At 43.8% G+C, this 17,755-nt stretch overlaps 1 protein-coding gene across 1 annotated transcript in view; it reads left to right on the top strand.

The window, feature by feature from the left end:
- LOC144260148 (triple functional domain protein-like) overlaps positions 1-17,755 on the top strand; it is a 196,866-nt gene that overhangs the window by 125,518 nt on the left and 53,593 nt on the right. The window contains exons 3-5 of the mRNA XM_077808708.1: positions 10,996-11,110; positions 15,390-15,582; positions 15,949-16,461. Coding sequence (XP_077664834.1) covers positions 10,996-11,110; positions 15,390-15,582; positions 15,949-16,461 — 821 coding nt within the window. The remainder of the gene's footprint in view (positions 1-10,995; positions 11,111-15,389; positions 15,583-15,948; positions 16,462-17,755) is intronic.

Raw genomic sequence — 17,755 nt, 5'->3', positions numbered from 1 at the left:
GCTTTACTTGGGGTTCATTGGAAGTGCTTGCCCTGGCTTTGTTCTATCTGCCTATCTATTCTCTCAATCCCCAAACATAGCACTTTAGAGCAGTGGTTCCCAAATTTTTTACCTCGCGCCCCCACAGAGCTGGGACACAGATGGGTAAGGGGGCCGCAGCTGGGGTTGCGGGGGGGAGGAGAGGGGACCCTCAGCTGGTGGCTGACCCTTGGCCAGCGGCCCAGGCCTGCAGCCCGGCATGGGGCTGCAGCTCTGGGGGAGGATTGCTGGGGCTGGTGGCTGGGACCCTGGACCCAGGGCTGGCGGCTTGGGCCAAGAGCGGAGCTGGGTGGCGCTCCCTCCCCGCTCACCTGTGAATGCATCCCCACAGATTGAAGACCTCTACTTTAGAAGAATGGGGGAAGGGGATGGTGTAACCGATATATCTAACCTGATTTGGCAAACTTTTGCTCTCCCTCTCCCCTGTTTTATGTTTGTTTGTTTTTTTTCTCAAAATGCATTGCTTCAGTGAAGCCCAATAACTTGAGTCTTCCCCTAATAGGAAGGGTTTTTCTTATATTAAAACCGTGTACATCTGTGGTGCATGCATTAGTTACTGAAGGCTACTTAATGATCTTTGTCACCTGCCATTATTCCCCCAGTGTTCAAGGAAAAATTGTAAGCGCCTGGGAGTAGGGATCAGTCTCTGTCATGTGCCATAAACTTTTATGGCATAGTGTAAACAGAATATTCAGGTGTCACTTTAGTTTAGAGGTGGGCAAACTACGGCCCGCAGGACAGTCCTGCCTGGTCCTGAGCTCCCGGCCGGGGAGTCTAACCCCCGGCCCCTCCCGCGCTGTCCCTCTTCCTTTGCAGCCACGCGACTTGTGCCCGCCCACCTCCCAGGCGTTCCAGTAAGCCTGCCCTGCCACTCTGAGCAGCATGGTAAGGGGGCGTGGGGTTGGATAAGGGGCAGGAGGTCCGAGGGGGTAGTCGGGGGCGGTTGGATGGGGTGGAGGTTTGGGGGGGTGGTGGTGGTCAGGAGGCAGGGAGCAGGGGGGGTTGGATGGGGTGGAGGTTCGGGGGGGTGGTCAGGAGGCAGGGAGCAGGGGGGGTTGGATGGGGTGGAGGTTCGGGGGGGTGGTCAGGAGGCAGGGAGCGGGGGGGTTGGATGGGGTGGAGGTTTGGGGGTGGTGGTCAGGAGGCAGGGAGCAGGGAGGGTTGGATGGGGGGGTCACGGGGACTTGGGGGGGTTCTGGGATGGGGGGGACAGGGAGCAGGGGGGGTTGGATAGAGGGAGGGGTCCTGGGGGGGCAGTTAGGGATGGGGGTCCGGGGAGGGGGCGGTCAGGGGACAAGGAGTGGGGCAGGGGGTTGGATGGGTCGGGGGACCTGTCAGGGGGTGGGGGTGTGGATGGGGGCGGGGCAGTCAGGGGACAGGGAGCAGGGGGGGTTGGATAGGGAGTGGGGTCCTGTGGGGGGGCATGGTTAGGGGCAGGGGGTCCTCAGAGGGGGCAGTCAGGGAGCGGGTGGGGTTGGATGGGTTGGGAGTTCTGAGGGGGGGCAGTCAGGGGGCGGAAAGTGGAAAGGGGCGGATAGGGGGCGGGGGGCCAGGCTGTTTGCAGAGTCACGACCTTCCCTACCCGGCCCATCATACCGTTTTGCAACCCCAGTGTGGTCCTCGGGCCAAAAAGTTTGCCCACCCCTGTTCTAGTGAGTTAACGAAGCAGTTAGTGGGAACAACATGACTGCAAAACATTTTCCAGTCATATTCCTCAAGGAAAAAGGTAGAAAAAACAGGCAGCCCCCTGCAACTTGGAAGTGTTTGCTATTTGGGTATTGGGAATGGTACCTTGCTGCTTTCCATAGTGGAGTAGTGTTAATATAGTTTGTCTGAAACCAGAGAAGATGGGATAGTTCTGGAGGAGCTTGCTTAGTGTTACATAGGCCTACGCAGTGTTTTTATGTTGGTGTAAATGTGAAAGGATATGCAACAAATCACAACATAAGAGGATTCTAAATGTATTATACCAGCTATCAGAGCTGCCCATTGCAGTACCCGGGAAAATTAGGGTGAGAAAAAAAACACTGCCTTACTGGTTTATTGCAGAAAAATGCAATTAGCAGCCTTTCAATAGATTCTATCTCTGTAGGTGCTGTTAGTTTATCTGGTAAAACTGTATCCAGCTTCTCTGAAATTTATTTACAAGGGACTATATCAGGTCATTATATTAAACCATTAAGATTTAAAAATCGTACATGTACTAACAAAAAAGAAATTTGAGAACAAGGTATAAATTCCTGAATAAGATCTGTACTGGAAACGTAATGGTTCTGTTAAAACAGTACACTTATAGGCATACTACATTTTTGCATTCATTCCTAATTGGTTTCGTCGAGTTGGCAAGCTGTTAAACAAGCACACTAATTGTCAAACACATCTACATACAGAAGTGAAGAATAGTGAGAAAAGGCAGCAATTCTATGTAGAAAAAGTACTTCTGGTACAGAACAATCACACGAGAAAGGTCATTGAAAATGTCAGTGAGCACCTCAGCTTCTGGGTGCCTTTTCTTCTCCCATCCCTCTTCTCCTGCCCATGGATCTTAAAATATTTCTCATCTTGAGATACATTAACACTTGCACAGTAGATAGCAGCAGAATCTGGAAGATGACAGTAGCAGTTTACTCTTGGTTGACATTATTATGCTTTCCTCTAGAACAAAGTCTTCAAACATTGCTAGAAATCAGAGCTTGGGTTCTGGAGCTACATATGATTTGTTTTTTAAGCAACTGGTATGACCAAGAAATAATGAAATAATCAGGGCCCTGATGATAACCTTTTTCATCACAGTCACAGATGGGAGTGACTACCCTAGAATAACCCAGAAAGTTAATGGCATAACCAGGCACAGAGCACAAGAGCTCTGACTCGGGTTCCCACAAAGCTGTAACAGTCTCTGTTCAGTACTGCAGATAAAAATGTTAACATACTGCTGATTTCTCAAACTGAGGCACTAGATGAAGTGACTCATTGGAGGTTTTCCAGTGAGTCACTGCACTTGTATAGTTTGGATTAGAATATGTCCAGACCTCAAATCCTTTACTCTTACCATTAGTCTACTATACCATTATACATAGTTTAGCAGCATTGCTTAGAATCCAACTTTTTACCAGATGACATAAATATTAACTATGACTGTGCTCTTGCTGGTCTTAACCAGTCTTTTCTAATTTAGGAATGCACTTGGCACTCATATATTACAGTGATGGAACTTTGTAATCTTGAAAGTATTTATCCTCACAAACACCTCTGTGAGGTAGTGTGGAAGTACTATTACCTTAATTTTACTGATAAGGAACTGAGGCACAGAGACTAAGTTACTTGCCCAGGGACACACAGGAAATCTGTAGCAGAGCAGGAAATGGTCCCTGGGTCTCCTGAGTTCCTGGCTGGAACCTTAACTACTAGACAACCTTCCCCGAAGATAACTTGTAGTTTCACATCACAAACAAAACTTATTAACTTGCACTTCTCTTCAAGGGTATCCCTGAAGACCGCTGCTTCTTGTCAATGTGTTGTATTGGTAAGGTTTTGTGCAAATTGGCATTTCCTGAAAAACTTAAACTAGCCATCTGGAGGCTGTTGGCAAGGCTGCTCTTACATACTTTCGCTTGCAAGAAGTGATGCATGCCCACTGATTCTGGCTGGGGAAAAAAAAATCAAATGAAAGACAATACACATCTCTCTTTACAGGCAGAGGAATTTGGTGTCTGTGGATTAATATTTGATTTTAGTTTATATTACTAAAATAAAAAATCCAAGTCTTACTACAGAGAGTAATAACTATCTTCTGATGAGAGCTGCTTATACTCTGCAACTTTGGGGGTGTTGGACTTCGCTTGGGGTTGAGAGAGGTGGTAATATTTACTGGCAACAGTGGGATTCCATTTTGAGTTGCATCTACATTTTGAGTCAGTCTGGCTGATGATCCAGATCCTATCGAGGAGGTCAAAGAGGCTATATAGCAGTGGTTTTCATTGTATTTACCATTATGGGCCGCATATGCTGCTCTGTGTGTTATGTGGGCCGCATCCACACAATATATATACTACCTGTATGACCCTGAGGAGGTCATATGGGCCGCAGCTGTGTGCTGACTGGGCCACGGGTTGAGAACCACTGCTATATACCCTGCTTCAATACTTAGGAGCTCAGTTTAGTTAGAAGTTTGCTCCAAGGTAGAGCACATTCCAGCTTGGGAGTTCAGTGTAGCTCCGAATTCCACTCTGAGTGTAGCATAGTTCTGACACCCTCTCCACTTCAAAATCTTCCTTGAGCCTGGCAGTTGAGTTTAGCTCTAGAGCTTGTTTGATCTTAAGCAGCTTAGTACAGTCCTGATGGCTGGCAGATACCAGCTAGGGGTTACAGCTATAAGCCCTTGTACCCTTTGAGGGGATTTACAAAAGGGAGTTTATTATGCAGCTGTTGACTCATAGATTACGCGTCTAGTAACTTGATTCCCATGGGATCTTAAATTTAAAAATCACTTATTTTTCTGCGTGTTTAAGGGACTCCTGATTTTTAGCTCTTCTCTCCTACACTGCACATGTTTACACATGGAGCTCTTCACTGGTGTTCTTGTAGCAGTGTACTTCACCAGCAAAGTGCTCCTAGTAGGCTGTGTTTTGTACTGGTATATTAAAACCACCTTCATGGGCAACACAAGCTATGCCAGTAAAAGCACAGTTTTGCCTTAACTGCATCTACACAAGGGATGACTTCTGGCACAGCTGTGTTGGTCAGCGATCACTTATCTGCACACCCCTGACTGACATATCTATGTCAGCAGAAGTCTGTATGTAGACCTGCTCTATGATCCATAGCATTACATTACGACTTGCAATGTGACAGACTAACTCCTTTTGGCCAGAAAATGCTCATGTTTAATCTCAAGCCAGATCTATGCTAGAAACATTACCTGGTTTAGTAATATCAGTGAGGGGAGAGGGGTTTGGGGTATTTTTTGTGTTTTTTTTTTTACAACATGTTTAATTGATGAGTCCTAGTGTATATGCAGTTACATCAGCATATATAAGTGCTTTTTCCTGTATAACATACTTCACTTGGGGAACCAGTATAATCTCTACTGCAAAACACTTTTACACTAGAAAGTTTGCTGGTATAGGTATCCTTATATCGGTATACCAGCAAACCTTTTTTAATGAAGACTAGGCCTCAAAGGTGTATTGTGGGAAGTTGAGAAATTATTACTTCCACAGTGCACTCTTTAGTACTTGGAGATATTCAAATTAAATGCTGTCTAAAATTAATATTTGTTACAGGGTCATAAAAAGGAATCTTAATACAAAAGTCTAATGGACTAAACTTAATTTTGAGGGTACATTTAATTCAAATAGCCTGGTTCTGTGTCTTCAGCTATACAGTATAAAATGCATACACATGAATTGAGACAATCTCAAGTAATATATAGGTCTAAGGTTTTTGGTACACCTTCAGATTCAAATATTGTTTGTCAACAAATGTCTGCCAAAGCTGTTACAAAGCTAGAGCTTTGGTTCAGAGGTCTTGAGTGAGGGTTTCCTTAGTCAGTGAGGCAGTACAACTGTGGTGTAAAGTGGGTAATTAAGTACACATTTTGAATTGGCACTACAAAACAAAATTATTTTAAAACAAGCGTGTTACTGTGTAAAAACAAAGAACCAGCAAATTCACTGTACAACTAGATCTTCCCTCACTTGTCGTTCGAGTCTCCCTTGACGTTCAGGCATGGCAAATAACACACTTTTTTCCCTCTAGTGACTGTTGCTCGAAGATACCTGTGCTTGTGTACCTAGGTATTGGTTAAATCTGTTAATTTTCTTCAAGATAAGATATCTACAATACCTCCCCCCCTCCCCCCCCCACACACACACACTACGTTAAAAGAACATTATTGAGGTTGCTCAAGTCAAGTGCTCAAGGAAACACCAGAATTAAGATTGCTTGACCAACCTCAATTCGGCCTGCTTGTACATATACATTAGGATAGTCTTTATTTACATGGCAGAGTCCTGTGGCACCTTATAGACTAACAGACATATTGGAGCATAAGCTTTCGTGGGTGAATACCCACTTCGTCAGATGCTTGTGCACCCACAAAAGCTTATGCTCCAATAGGTCTGTTAGTCTATAAGGTGTCACAGGACTCTTTGCTGCTTTTACAGATCCAGACTAACATGGCTATCCCTCTGATACTTGATTTATTTAAATGATCACATACTAATTTTTCCAGAGGAGTCCTGTCTCATTCAGTGCACAGGATGGATGATGCTCACTGAATGAGCAGCTATTCAATATTCTGTTTTTTCTCGTCATTGTTCATTGTATGGCCCAGGCCTTATTGGGTATGTTTATATTGCACACTAAGCCTGGGTTCTGAGTTAGATATGAGCCCAAGTCCCCCTTCCGTCCACACACCAATCGGTCTGACTTTAAACTTTTGAACCAAATGAGGCACGGGGTCCTACAGACAAGTCTCCTTGACAATAGAACGGTGATTCATCCACAGACCTTTGTGTCTGCCAGTTTCCCTTCCAAAATTGACACTTTGTGCCCTCTTCCCATTCTCTCTTTCCCCCTTGTGGGCCCCCCCCCCCCCCCGGCTTGTCATTGCAATCCTTTTCTCCTCATATAGGTAGTTTTGTCTCCACTCCTCAGTCTTCTCATCTCAGTTCTTCTCCTTGCCCACCCAGTCCTCCCATCCTGGTTCTTGGTTCAGTCTCTCTTCCCTGCCCAGTCTCAAGTCACCTCCACCCACATTCTCCCACCCCAAAGGCTCCCAGTCCCATTCTTCTTTCCTTAGTTGTACAATCTGTTGTCTTTAACCCCACCCTGCTGACACTTTGTCACAGTCTCTTTGCCCAGCCAATCCTAGCCTCATCTTCCCCCCCGGCCCCAGCATCTCATCTGATCTCATTTTCCCTCCCCGACTCTAATGCTAGTCTATCTGCCCACCCAGTCCTCGCCTCCCTCCTTTAACTCTCAGTCCCAGTTCCCTTCTCCCACCTGCTGTGCCACACTCAATCTTGGTCTGTTCTTTCTTTTCCTAGTCTTATTTCCTCTGTCCCCGCCCCCCAGGTCTGACTGTTGTCCCTTCTGTGTTCAAATCAGATGGCTTCCTGCTCCTCACCAAGTAGTGCAAGCAGAGGGGTCATTGACAGTGCAGGAGAGTGGGGTTTCCTGTTCGGTTCCAATGTCTGACTCGAGTATGGCCCGCCTTAGCCCAAACTGCTGTTGCCAGGGAACGTCCTGCTCAGACCTGGATTGGAGTATGCCTACTGTGGATGGAATCTCCTCAGAACTTAGTGCTAAACTCTTGAGTTTCTACTGCACATGTGTGAACAGCAGTTTTTCAAAGCCTTATAACTTCACCAAATATGGGTGGACTTTCACAAGGATGGCAAAAAGTACATCCCTGACAAAGAGGCCATCCCCTTGCCAAATTTCAAGTCTATGCTCAACAGTATGGGAGTGCTAGAGCTTCTCAAGAAAGGAGTCCATTTCAGCATGGACAAAATCATAGTTCTTCCCTGTTCCTTCTAACTTTGTTCTCACGAACAGCTGAATAGTTTTGGCTGAAAACTTTTTTAAAACAAAACAAAACCAAACCACCAGCATGCAGCAGATACTCAGTCCAGAAAATGTCAGCCCAAATGGCCAAATTTCAGCAAAGTTGTAAGCAACTGAAGACAGGGTCTTAAACTAGAACTATCCAACAACTTTAACCACTCTGCCTGTGCGTTGGTACGTGGATGCACTTAATCATTTATTATAGAATGGTACTCTTTTGGTCTTCATGATTACATAAAGAAAGCACCATGAGTGGGTGCTGAACGCTGAATCTGCATGATGGATCAGACTGATCAGGTGTTGAACTCATTCATAAAAATGTATGCCCTAACCTATCCCTCACAATTTAAAGACAACCCAGTAAACTTCGGTCCAGATCCTGGCTCTCTGCTCTCTTTGCACTGCTCTGGTAACCATTAGGAGGGTTGAAACAGCCACATCTCTAGCTACAGGTCCATAGTCCATGGGAAACCTCCCACTGGTCATAGAGCCAGTATAGCTCACTTCTAAGCTTCCTCCTTCAGCCCCTGGTGAAGGGGAGCGTTAGGCTGTCATGGAGAGAGGGTGTGGTTGGAACAGGCTGTGAAATTACTATCTGCTGGTCAAGTTCAGAGTAGCTTTGAGGCTGCTTTAATCTCCACTGGAACCAAGGCTGCCACAAACCCAGCCTGATCATCAGAGAACCATAACCAGGAATTGGGGCTTCTTTCTGCAGGAGCTTTTCTATTAGCTATTAACTATTAGCTCCTGTGTATTGCAAGTTGTATATTAACTTGCTGCTTTGATTTAGCTGAAGTACTTGATTTAATTTGAATACTGTGTAATTGTTTTCTTCTGAGAGTGCAGTGATGCTTGTACTTTGATACGGGAGGGAAAGGACTGTTAAATTTTTATGTTTGACTACTGCTGGCGAGATATAGATATAGTTGCATTTCTTATACTGTTCTTAATACCATAAAAATACTATCACTGGAGGTCCAGCAAAAGGAATCTGACAGCATCTCAGAAGCAATGCTGCACTGACTGCAAGATAGAGTTTAAAGTTACACCACACAAGTATCTGGCTGATCATTTTGTATACTAAGTTTAATTTAAGAGTTGTTTCTATTTCAAGCTTAAAGCTATAAAATGAGAAATGATAGAAATGAAGACACGCTGTTAATTTTAGTATATTAAGTGGTGCCCCATAATTAAATTTCATTGTCGCTAGTAAGTATTGGATATACAGTTGCAATCCATTCTTCAAGCAGAATTTGTTTACTTTGTTTACAAAATTACGGTTTAAAGTCACACAGATAAAAATGGGGGAGCTCCGCGGCAGAATTGCTAGCCAATTACCTACATGTTTTATTGGTTCAGTCTCTTACACTGTGATACAAGGATTTCGCTTTTTCCAGAGTGAACATGAGGATAAATTCCTAATGAATTGACAGATTCAGCAGCTGCATGTCAACACATGAATGTATAAGCCATTTATCTCTTAGTGTAATGGGTACTAAATCCCATTGTTTTGGAGTTATTTGCTTATAAAGCAAAGTATGTTCTGGGTAAACGTCAGATGTCACCACGACTGTTAAATTTTATAAACTCAAGACCTTGGAGTCTCTTACTAAAAGTACTTGAAGACGGTGGCAAAAATCTACAATGATAGTCATCCCTACAGTCCCAGGTTTTTTATTGCTAGGTGCACATTGTTTAGCCATCACAGTATGCTACTTCAGGTACATTGTACTGCAGTGTTGAAGTCTAAAAATTATTTAAAGCATAGTCCTGTTTTTTTCCCCTAGGCCCTGAATTTGTATTTCTATTAGGGTGCAGATGCATCCTCACTGCAGAAAGTGTAACTTGATGCTGTCATATTCACTGGCTTAAAACTCTTTATTTCAGAAGTAATACCTTAATATCTCCCAATAATACTTGAGTAGTTCAACGGAGCTGACAGCATGTGGTGCCGTTCTTTCTTTATAGAATGATATTAACCATAGCTGAGTTCTTCGTATTTAGTGCACAGATATGCAGAATAAAGCTCTCAATGTGAAATTATGTAGTGTCCATGGGCTCTTCTAAGTAGGGACATGCTGATGTAATTGAACTACTTGAATTGAAGTCATTTATATTAATATTGTATAGGCACTCAGATGGTGGGAGGTATGCTGAGATGTGTAGTATTGTCTTTGGTTAAGACAACTCCCCACCCCTTCATGTTAGCCTTTGTGGTTGCACAGTCAAATGAACAAGTTTCACAGAACCAGTGATTATCTGTAACTTGGTGTCCGTCATGGAATTGTAAATAACCTAAAAGCATACAGTGGGTAGCATGGTTTGTTTCTGTCAGGTTTTAGGCTTTTTCTACTCTGGCATTTTTGTTGCTAAAACTTTTGTCGCTCAGGGTTGTGGAAAAACTCCCCCCGAACGACAAAGGTTGTAGCGACAAAAAGCACTGGTGTGGACAGTACTTTGTTGTTGGGAGCTGCACTCCCAGCAATGAAGCTACCTCCCCTCGTTGGAGGTGCTTTTATTTTGTTGCCAGGCGAGCTCTCTCCCGGCAAGAGAATGGCCACACTGCACACCTTACAGCGGTATGGCCGCAGTGGCACAGCTGTGCCCTTGTAATGTGCACAGCGTAGACATAGTTAAGTGTGTCTTTTGGGAAATTTTTATATTGGTTTTTGGCATTAGAAGAATCAGTTACATAAAGCCAGCTATCTTAAATTAACATAAGAACATAAGAATGGCCATGCTGGGTCAGACTAAAGGTCCATCAAGCCCAGTATCCTGTCTACCGACAGTGGGCAATGGCAGGTGCCCCAAAGTGAATGAATGGTTATCGTCAAGTGATCCATACCCTGTCACCCAATCCCAGCTTCTGGCAAACAGAGGCTAGGGACACCATTCCTGCCCATCCTGGCTAATAGACATTGATGGACCTATCCTCCATGAATCTGTGAATCCATGAATTCTCTGAGAAGCACATATTAGGTGCTGATAACTTCCCCTCCCCCCATCAGTAAATACACCAAGCTGTGAGCAGTAGGTAAGGTAGTGTCTATGACTCACTGACAGTCACATCCTGTGAGCTGCCAGGGACTCAGGCACATCATTGGTTTGCAGTGATGAAAATAGGGGAGCATGGTGTTGGTCATCCTGACCCCAACAATTTGTTGTTTAGTTAAAATGGTCTTTTGACCCACAGCCTTGGGTGGTTCTGTTTAGTAAATTTTAAATCCCATTTTCTTTCCAAGTGGATGTGCACACCTATTAGAACGAGGCCTTAGTTCTTTTCTAAGTGCAGTCTGATTGTAAACTGTACAAGGCAGGGACTCTTGTCGGTTTGTTGTGTTGTATAGTACGCTTTTGGCACTTATCACAAATCTTGTTTTTCAGGTGGCAGAGATAAACGTGGAGGCCCCATTCTAACATTTCCAGCTCGCAGCAACCATGATAGAATACGACAAGAGGACCTTAGGAGACTAATATCATACTTAGCTTGTATCCCTAGGTAAGAGCTAATCACCCGTTAAGCTTTCAAACTTTACGCTGAAATTGTTGGTTAGTGTTGCAGCATCTTTCCTGGTTATGAAATGAAATGGGTTAAGGAGCGATGCAAGTTCACACCCCTCACTGTCTTTAAGCTGCTTAGAAAAAGACTTAACAGCAAATGGGGCTGCCTGTGGAACATGGATTGCTGGCAGACTGGCTGCTGCATGTCAGCTGGGAGTAGGCAGTGGTCTCTAGATGGTCATATAGGGGTGCTTGCATTCTGAAATAATGAGATCATCACTCAAAGGACTTGTCAAAAATAGGGAAAAAAGTTGATTTAAAAACCGCGTTCGTACCTAGTGTCGCTAGCGTTGAACACCTCAGCCGCCTCCTTGGGTTGAGCGTGACCTGTTAACACATTTTAGTGGTATTGAAGTCTGCCGTAGTTGCTAACAGGTCTTGAACTTGCACAGTTACAATTAACTGACTGAACAAACTTGTTGATACAAGGCCTAAGAAGAAAGCAATATGTAAAACTATAAAGAATATCCCTTTGTATAATAACATAGTACACCATGGTAACTTTGGACATCTTATATGCTGTGAAACACAACGAAAAACACCATAAAAAATACACAGATTGGAGCTGATATTAAAGAAAAGTATCTGCCCCAACCCCTGCTTCAGCTGAGCTATGCTCAGTGCAGGACAGAGCGGGGACAAAGATGACTACTGTATGCCTTTTATTCTGGTCCAGCTAAGACCTGCCAACCCTGGTGTGAGTTAAATTAGCCCTAAGCCTGCTTTCATCACCTCAGCTGTCTGACCCAAAGGAGTGGCTCTAATAGCTGAGAATAGCTGGAAGGCAGCAGTACAAAGCCGCAAGGCCTCCTATGGTGCGGGTTCCAAGAAGGAATTGAAAAACAGTTTCTACATCCAGGGAAGTCTCATTAAACGAGTGTTACCCCCGATGGCTGAACTGTCTGGCTGTACAGCACTTTTAAACTGCCAAAGTGGTAAAAAAGAGCTGTGTCTTACAGATAGTAAGGGCTAGCTTATACACAAACTGAAAACAGACCCAAAAAAGTGTGCATTAAAACTGATTTCTTTTGTTTTGGCGCAAGTTTGTGTAAACAAGCCACTGTAACTTATGATGTGGTAGGGGGCTAAACAATCCTCTAACACATGCTATTCCTAATGTCACTTGAGTCTTTGGCAGAATCCTTGTATTATGTGACTCTTACTTATTTCTGACAGGCTGTTTGTCTGTTACACAATAATTTTTGAATTTTGAGGTAGTTCACATGCTTTGCTACTCCTGTGTTTAAGTGGTTTACACAATGTCAGGGTGCTGGGAACTGAATAGGTGTGCCAAAGCTACTAGCTTTAATGGACAAGAGATTTCACCCTAGGTGTCTGAACTCTCTCAAGGGGCTAGAAAGGTGTTGGAGGCTTGTATTCATGAATGTGTTCAGGGCTGGAAACGGCTGCTGGTGCTACGCCTGAGTTGGGCTCCAAGTGAGCAGAAGTGTTATCTTTGCCCCACCACCTGTTCCTTCCCAAAACAAGTTGTGAGGAAAGCCACAGACTCTCAGCAGGATTTGAGAGGGAAGGGGCAAAGTGGTACTGGCTAGAGTTCTGAGGGAGTAAGGGGAAGAGGAAGGTAGCTATTGCAGCCACTAAGTAGAAGGACCATTAAGGTACTAAATGGAAGATTTTGTTGGAGAGGAAGGTCAGTTTTAGAGCCTAGGATCCGCTGTCAGTTAATGTTAGGGGGCTCCCCAGCCCCTTGTAGCTGGGAGCAATGCCTTTCTTATTCAGGGTGGAGGAGGAACAAGTGCAATAGAGAAGTAGTGACCTCCCTTGTTCCCTCCGTGTACTTACAGCAGCAAGTGAAAGGCCACTGTGCTAAGATATGTCTATTAAAATAGGTAACAATAGCAGTGCTTCAGGGTATAAACAGATAAGCCTGGGCAGTGTTGTCTTCTCTCAGCTATCACCCCAGTTGAAGTCCAACTGCAGCATGGTTTTATCTTTTTCTGAGTAGACGACTTCCAGGGAACGACTACTGGATTAAGGCTTAGTTTTCAAAAATGAATTAGGAGCACAAGTTCCATTGAAAGTCATTGGGACTTGTACTCTCAATTGGGGGTGGGGGGGTGAGAAAACCTGGATTTGTGCTGGAAATGGCCCAACTTGATGATCACTTTAGATAAGCTATTACCAGCAGGACAGTGGGGTAGGAGGAGGTATTGTTTCATGGTCTTTGTGTGTATATAATGTCTTCTGTAGTTTCCATGGTATGCATCCGATGAAGTGAGCTGTAGCTCATGAAAGCTCATGCTCAAATAAATTGGTTAGTCTCTAAGGTGCCACAAGTACTCCTTTTCAATTAAGTAGATGCTTTTGAAAATCTTGTGATAAATTCACTCTTTGTGAGTTCCACTATGGCAATTTTTATTTTGCTTTTGTTCATGGCTAATAAATATGGATATGTTTGTGTCTAATTTTTTTTCTATGAGCAGATTGGTTTCACACCAGCATTCAGTTTGACTGTTCTTTAGGAAACTTAAGTTGAGAGTGATAGGTAATGAATAAACCTAAAGGTGATCTGAGCTGTAGCCTTAAGTTAAAAAATGTAGAAGGTAAGGATTAAATCAAGCTGCTGCTTTGTTGCACAAAAATTGATGAGCAAATTCTCTAAACAGGGATGGGCAAACTTTTTGGCCCGAGGGCCACATCGGGGTTGCGAAATGGTATGGAAGGCCAGGTAGGGAAGGCCGTGCCTCCGCAAACAGCCTGGCCCTCTGCCCCCTTCCACTTCCTGCCCCCTGACTGCCCCCCTCAGAACCCTCGACCCATCCAACCCACCCTGCTCCTTGTCCTCTCCCTCCCGGGACCCTCCCACAGCCCCTGTCCCCTGTCTGCCCTGACCTATCCACACCCCCATCCCCTGACAGGGCCCCCGGGGCTCCCACGCCTACCCAACCCCCCCTGTTCCCCAAACTGAATCCAAAAATTGCAGAAAATGTCAGTGAATCAAAAAATCAGTGTATGGGGAAGCATTTAAATGAAATTGTTTGTTTGACCTGAAATTGATTTTTATTCTGGTGTTTATAAAGGGCTAGAGTCACAAATAGGCATTTGGGGTGGAGGTGGTAGCACCCTCCTTACAACTTTTAGACCAGTGGCTTTGGGAGACCCAACTACCAGCCTATAGAGGCTCTCTGGACAAATGACTCTGGTCATTATGACAATGAATTTGTCAGTTGGCCATCGGGTCACTCAGTATATGGGGAGGGGAAGGAAGGAGGTGCCTGGCCAGAGTGGGATGGCCCAGGTAGGTTGGGGGGAGGGATGGGGCAAGGGCTTCCAGTAGCCTGATTTCCACTAAAATAGTCCCACAGAATGTCCATTTGGTGCTACAGGCGGAAGAAACTCTGTAGTGCCGTAACCCCTTACCCCAAGATCGTTGCCTCACCCCTGTGTATTAATGACAACACGATGATTGTAGTGGAAATCAGTAATTTCCACGGTGATTGTAGCGGAAATCGTAGAGTGTCGGGTCGCTTTCTGCTCAGCCAGTAAAACTCAGCTCACGTTTTACCAATGGGTAGACGTCACTTTTTTCCTCAGCAGCCTGGAAAACTTTTTTTATCAGCTACTTTTAGATTATACTTAACTCTTAGGTTGGTTAGTCTGGGTCCACAGCACTGCTGATATTTAATATTGGATACATCTTTCCTAGATACCTATTTAACTGTCTTCATGCATTTTTGTTTGAGACTCATCCAGTTAATTTGCATAGCACAGTTGGGTATCCCCTCTCTCCGGACACGAAGAGGTATGTCATTGATGTGCACAAGGGATAAAAAATCAGGTATTTATTAATGCATTTTGCTGCTAACATGGACTGTGTATCCTTCCATGGGGTTACAGCCTAAGAGGATAAAATATAGATGTACAAAATGAATGATACTAGTACAGCATTGAAAAACAACTTGTGAATATGCTTGCTGCTCTGCTGATTCGCAACAAGGCTGAAAAACGATAACTACATAGAGAGCTTGGAAATAAAAAATTAATCTTGACTAAGAGCAAGTTTTGTGCTTCCTTTACCAGGGTGTAGTTCTAGACCTGGTTAGTACGTCCGATAGTAAGCATTTAGGCCAAATCCTGCTGCTGTTACACAGGTAACTGAATTACCAAATGTTGTGATGGAACAAGAGAAGCCTAATTTGACCTTTAACTTGTAATAGTGCATATTAACATTTTCTTTTCTTTTCTTCTCCCTCCAGTGAAGAAGTTTGTAAACGAGGATTCACAGTGATTGTAGACATGCGTGGATCTAAATGGGACTCTATTAAGCCTCTGCTGAAGATTTTACAGGAATCCTTTCCCTGTTGTATTCATGTTGCACTGATAATCAAGCCAGACAACTTCTGGCAAAAACAAAGGACTAACTTTGGCAGCTCTAAGTTTGAATTTGAGGTAATAGCAAGATAGAAAAATGTAGGCTTACTGCTTAGTTCCTGGGGAGTTTTGGTCCACCTAGCTCAAGTTTTTATTAAAAATAGTTGAGCTGAACCTTGGCATTTGAATGGGAGGAGAGCTAAATCAGGCTGCAGGACTGCAAGAAGTGTGGGTCTATTTTTAATCTCATGTTAGATTTGTGGTTTCTAAGGCCACCTGTGCTTTGTAAATAAAGCATTGTGTGTTGCCTTGGTTGTTTTTAATGTTATATATTGTTCAAAATACGAGCACAGACAATATTAACTAGATGCTCTGAACTGCATTTTCACTGTATTTTCCAAATGCATCAGATTTGTGATTGCAATATTCTTCATTGTGTTTTAGACTAACATGGTATCTCTGGAAGGCCTTACCAAAGTAGTTGACCCCTCTCAGCTAACTCCAGAATTTGATGGCTGTTTGGAGTATAACCATGAGGAATGGATCGAAATCAGAGTTGCCTTTGAGGACTACATTAGCAGTGCAACCCATATGCTGTCCAGATTGGAGGAACTGCAGGATATACTGGCTAAAAAGGAATTGCCTCAGGACTTGGAGGGTGCTCGAAATATGATTGAGGAGCATTCACAGTTGAAGAAGAAAGTCATTAAGGCCCCTATTGAGGACCTTGACTTGGAAGGACAAAAGCTGCTCCAGCGGATACAGAGCAGTGAAAGTTTCCCCAAAAAGAACTCTGGGTCAGGGAACGCAGACTTGCAGAACCTTTTACCCAAAGTATCCACCATGTTGGACCGGCTGCACTCAACTCGGCAGCATCTGCATCAGATGTGGCATGTGCGGAAGTTGAAACTGGACCAATGTTTTCAGCTCAGGCTGTTTGAGCAGGATGCTGAAAAGGTAAAAGGGCTGTGGGGTAAAGGGGAAACAACCATGCACCATCAGCTTCAAGGTACTTAGGTTGGTCTTGCCTGATTTAAAAAAAAAAAAAGAAAAAAAGTGCCAATGAAAGCTGGAAAACATTCTCTAAGAACTACTAACTACAACTTTCCATTGAGGTGTGGGGGAGTGTTGTATTCAGAGTGGCTTTTAGTATTTTCTGAACTCAGTTTCTAGTGTGGATAATTGGTGTTTCAGTGAACTTGATTAACGGAGAGGGATTTGGGTTTTGAGTGACACACAGACACTTCAGTTGCAGTAAGTTTATTTTAGGATGGTATTTTTTCTGGCACAACATGAATGTGCATACTGTTAAAGAGTAATGCCCCTCTGCTGCAGCAGAATGAATGCAGTGATGCATCATCTCAGTTTCCTGTTGAGTGACTCTTGCTCAGTCTGTAAGTGGTCAGAATGAGTTAAGCTCTCCTGAACTACAGGAGGGGGAAAAAGATGCCTACATTGACATGTTTAAGAGTCCTGTGTTAATTACTGGGCGAGACGGATGTGCTGTCTAATTTCCTGAGATTCATTTTTAGTGGTTGATAATATCTCCTTTGAAAAGAGTGCACGCCCTAGTGGGGAAGCCTAATGAATGGCCATAGATACAACACTCACTTCGCATTTGTGTTCATAGTATTACCAGGGTTTGTTTGGTAAGGGGTAAAGAGTTACGTGCATTAGAGTAAAAGCAGGTCTGCGTCAGAAGATGGGACATAACTAGAAACTGATGACCACTATATATTTGATCAAGAAGCTTTCTAGAAAGATAGTAGTTTCTTCCTAAGAGAGGCTGAAATTAGACTGCCAAAACCCTTGGAGAGTGGGTTTTGGCCCATTTTCTAAAATGCTCGGGTTATAATTTCTCCTGGAGATACCACTTCTTATGATCTATGACCAAAGGAAAATTATTAAAAAAGTAAATAGAAGCTGTTTCTGCCATTCAGGAACTGGGGGGATGGTGCACATTAGCTCAAAAACACACTCACAGAAAAAATCTGACCAAGATTGAATGCTCTCTGTCATCCAGCATTCACGATGCCCCATATCTCCTTAGAAATGTGTTAATTCAGTTACTCTTGCAGGGATTGAAAGCCTACAAAGCTGCAAATTTCTTGCTGTGTTAATTTTGTACAGCGAACATATGAAGGAAGAGTTAATGTTTAAGACACCTAAATATGGCACTTGACAACTATTTCCCTTATTGTCTTGCCTGAAAAGCTCCTGATTCATATTGTTAACTCCTGCTTAAAAGTTT

The sequence above is a fragment of the Eretmochelys imbricata genome, chromosome 2, assembly GCF_965152235.1.
Source record: "Eretmochelys imbricata isolate rEreImb1 chromosome 2, rEreImb1.hap1, whole genome shotgun sequence".
Taxonomy (NCBI): Eukaryota; Metazoa; Chordata; order Testudines; family Cheloniidae; genus Eretmochelys; species Eretmochelys imbricata.
The sequence above is the reverse complement of the archived record's forward strand: the minus strand, read 5'-3'. Positions and strand labels throughout refer to the sequence as shown.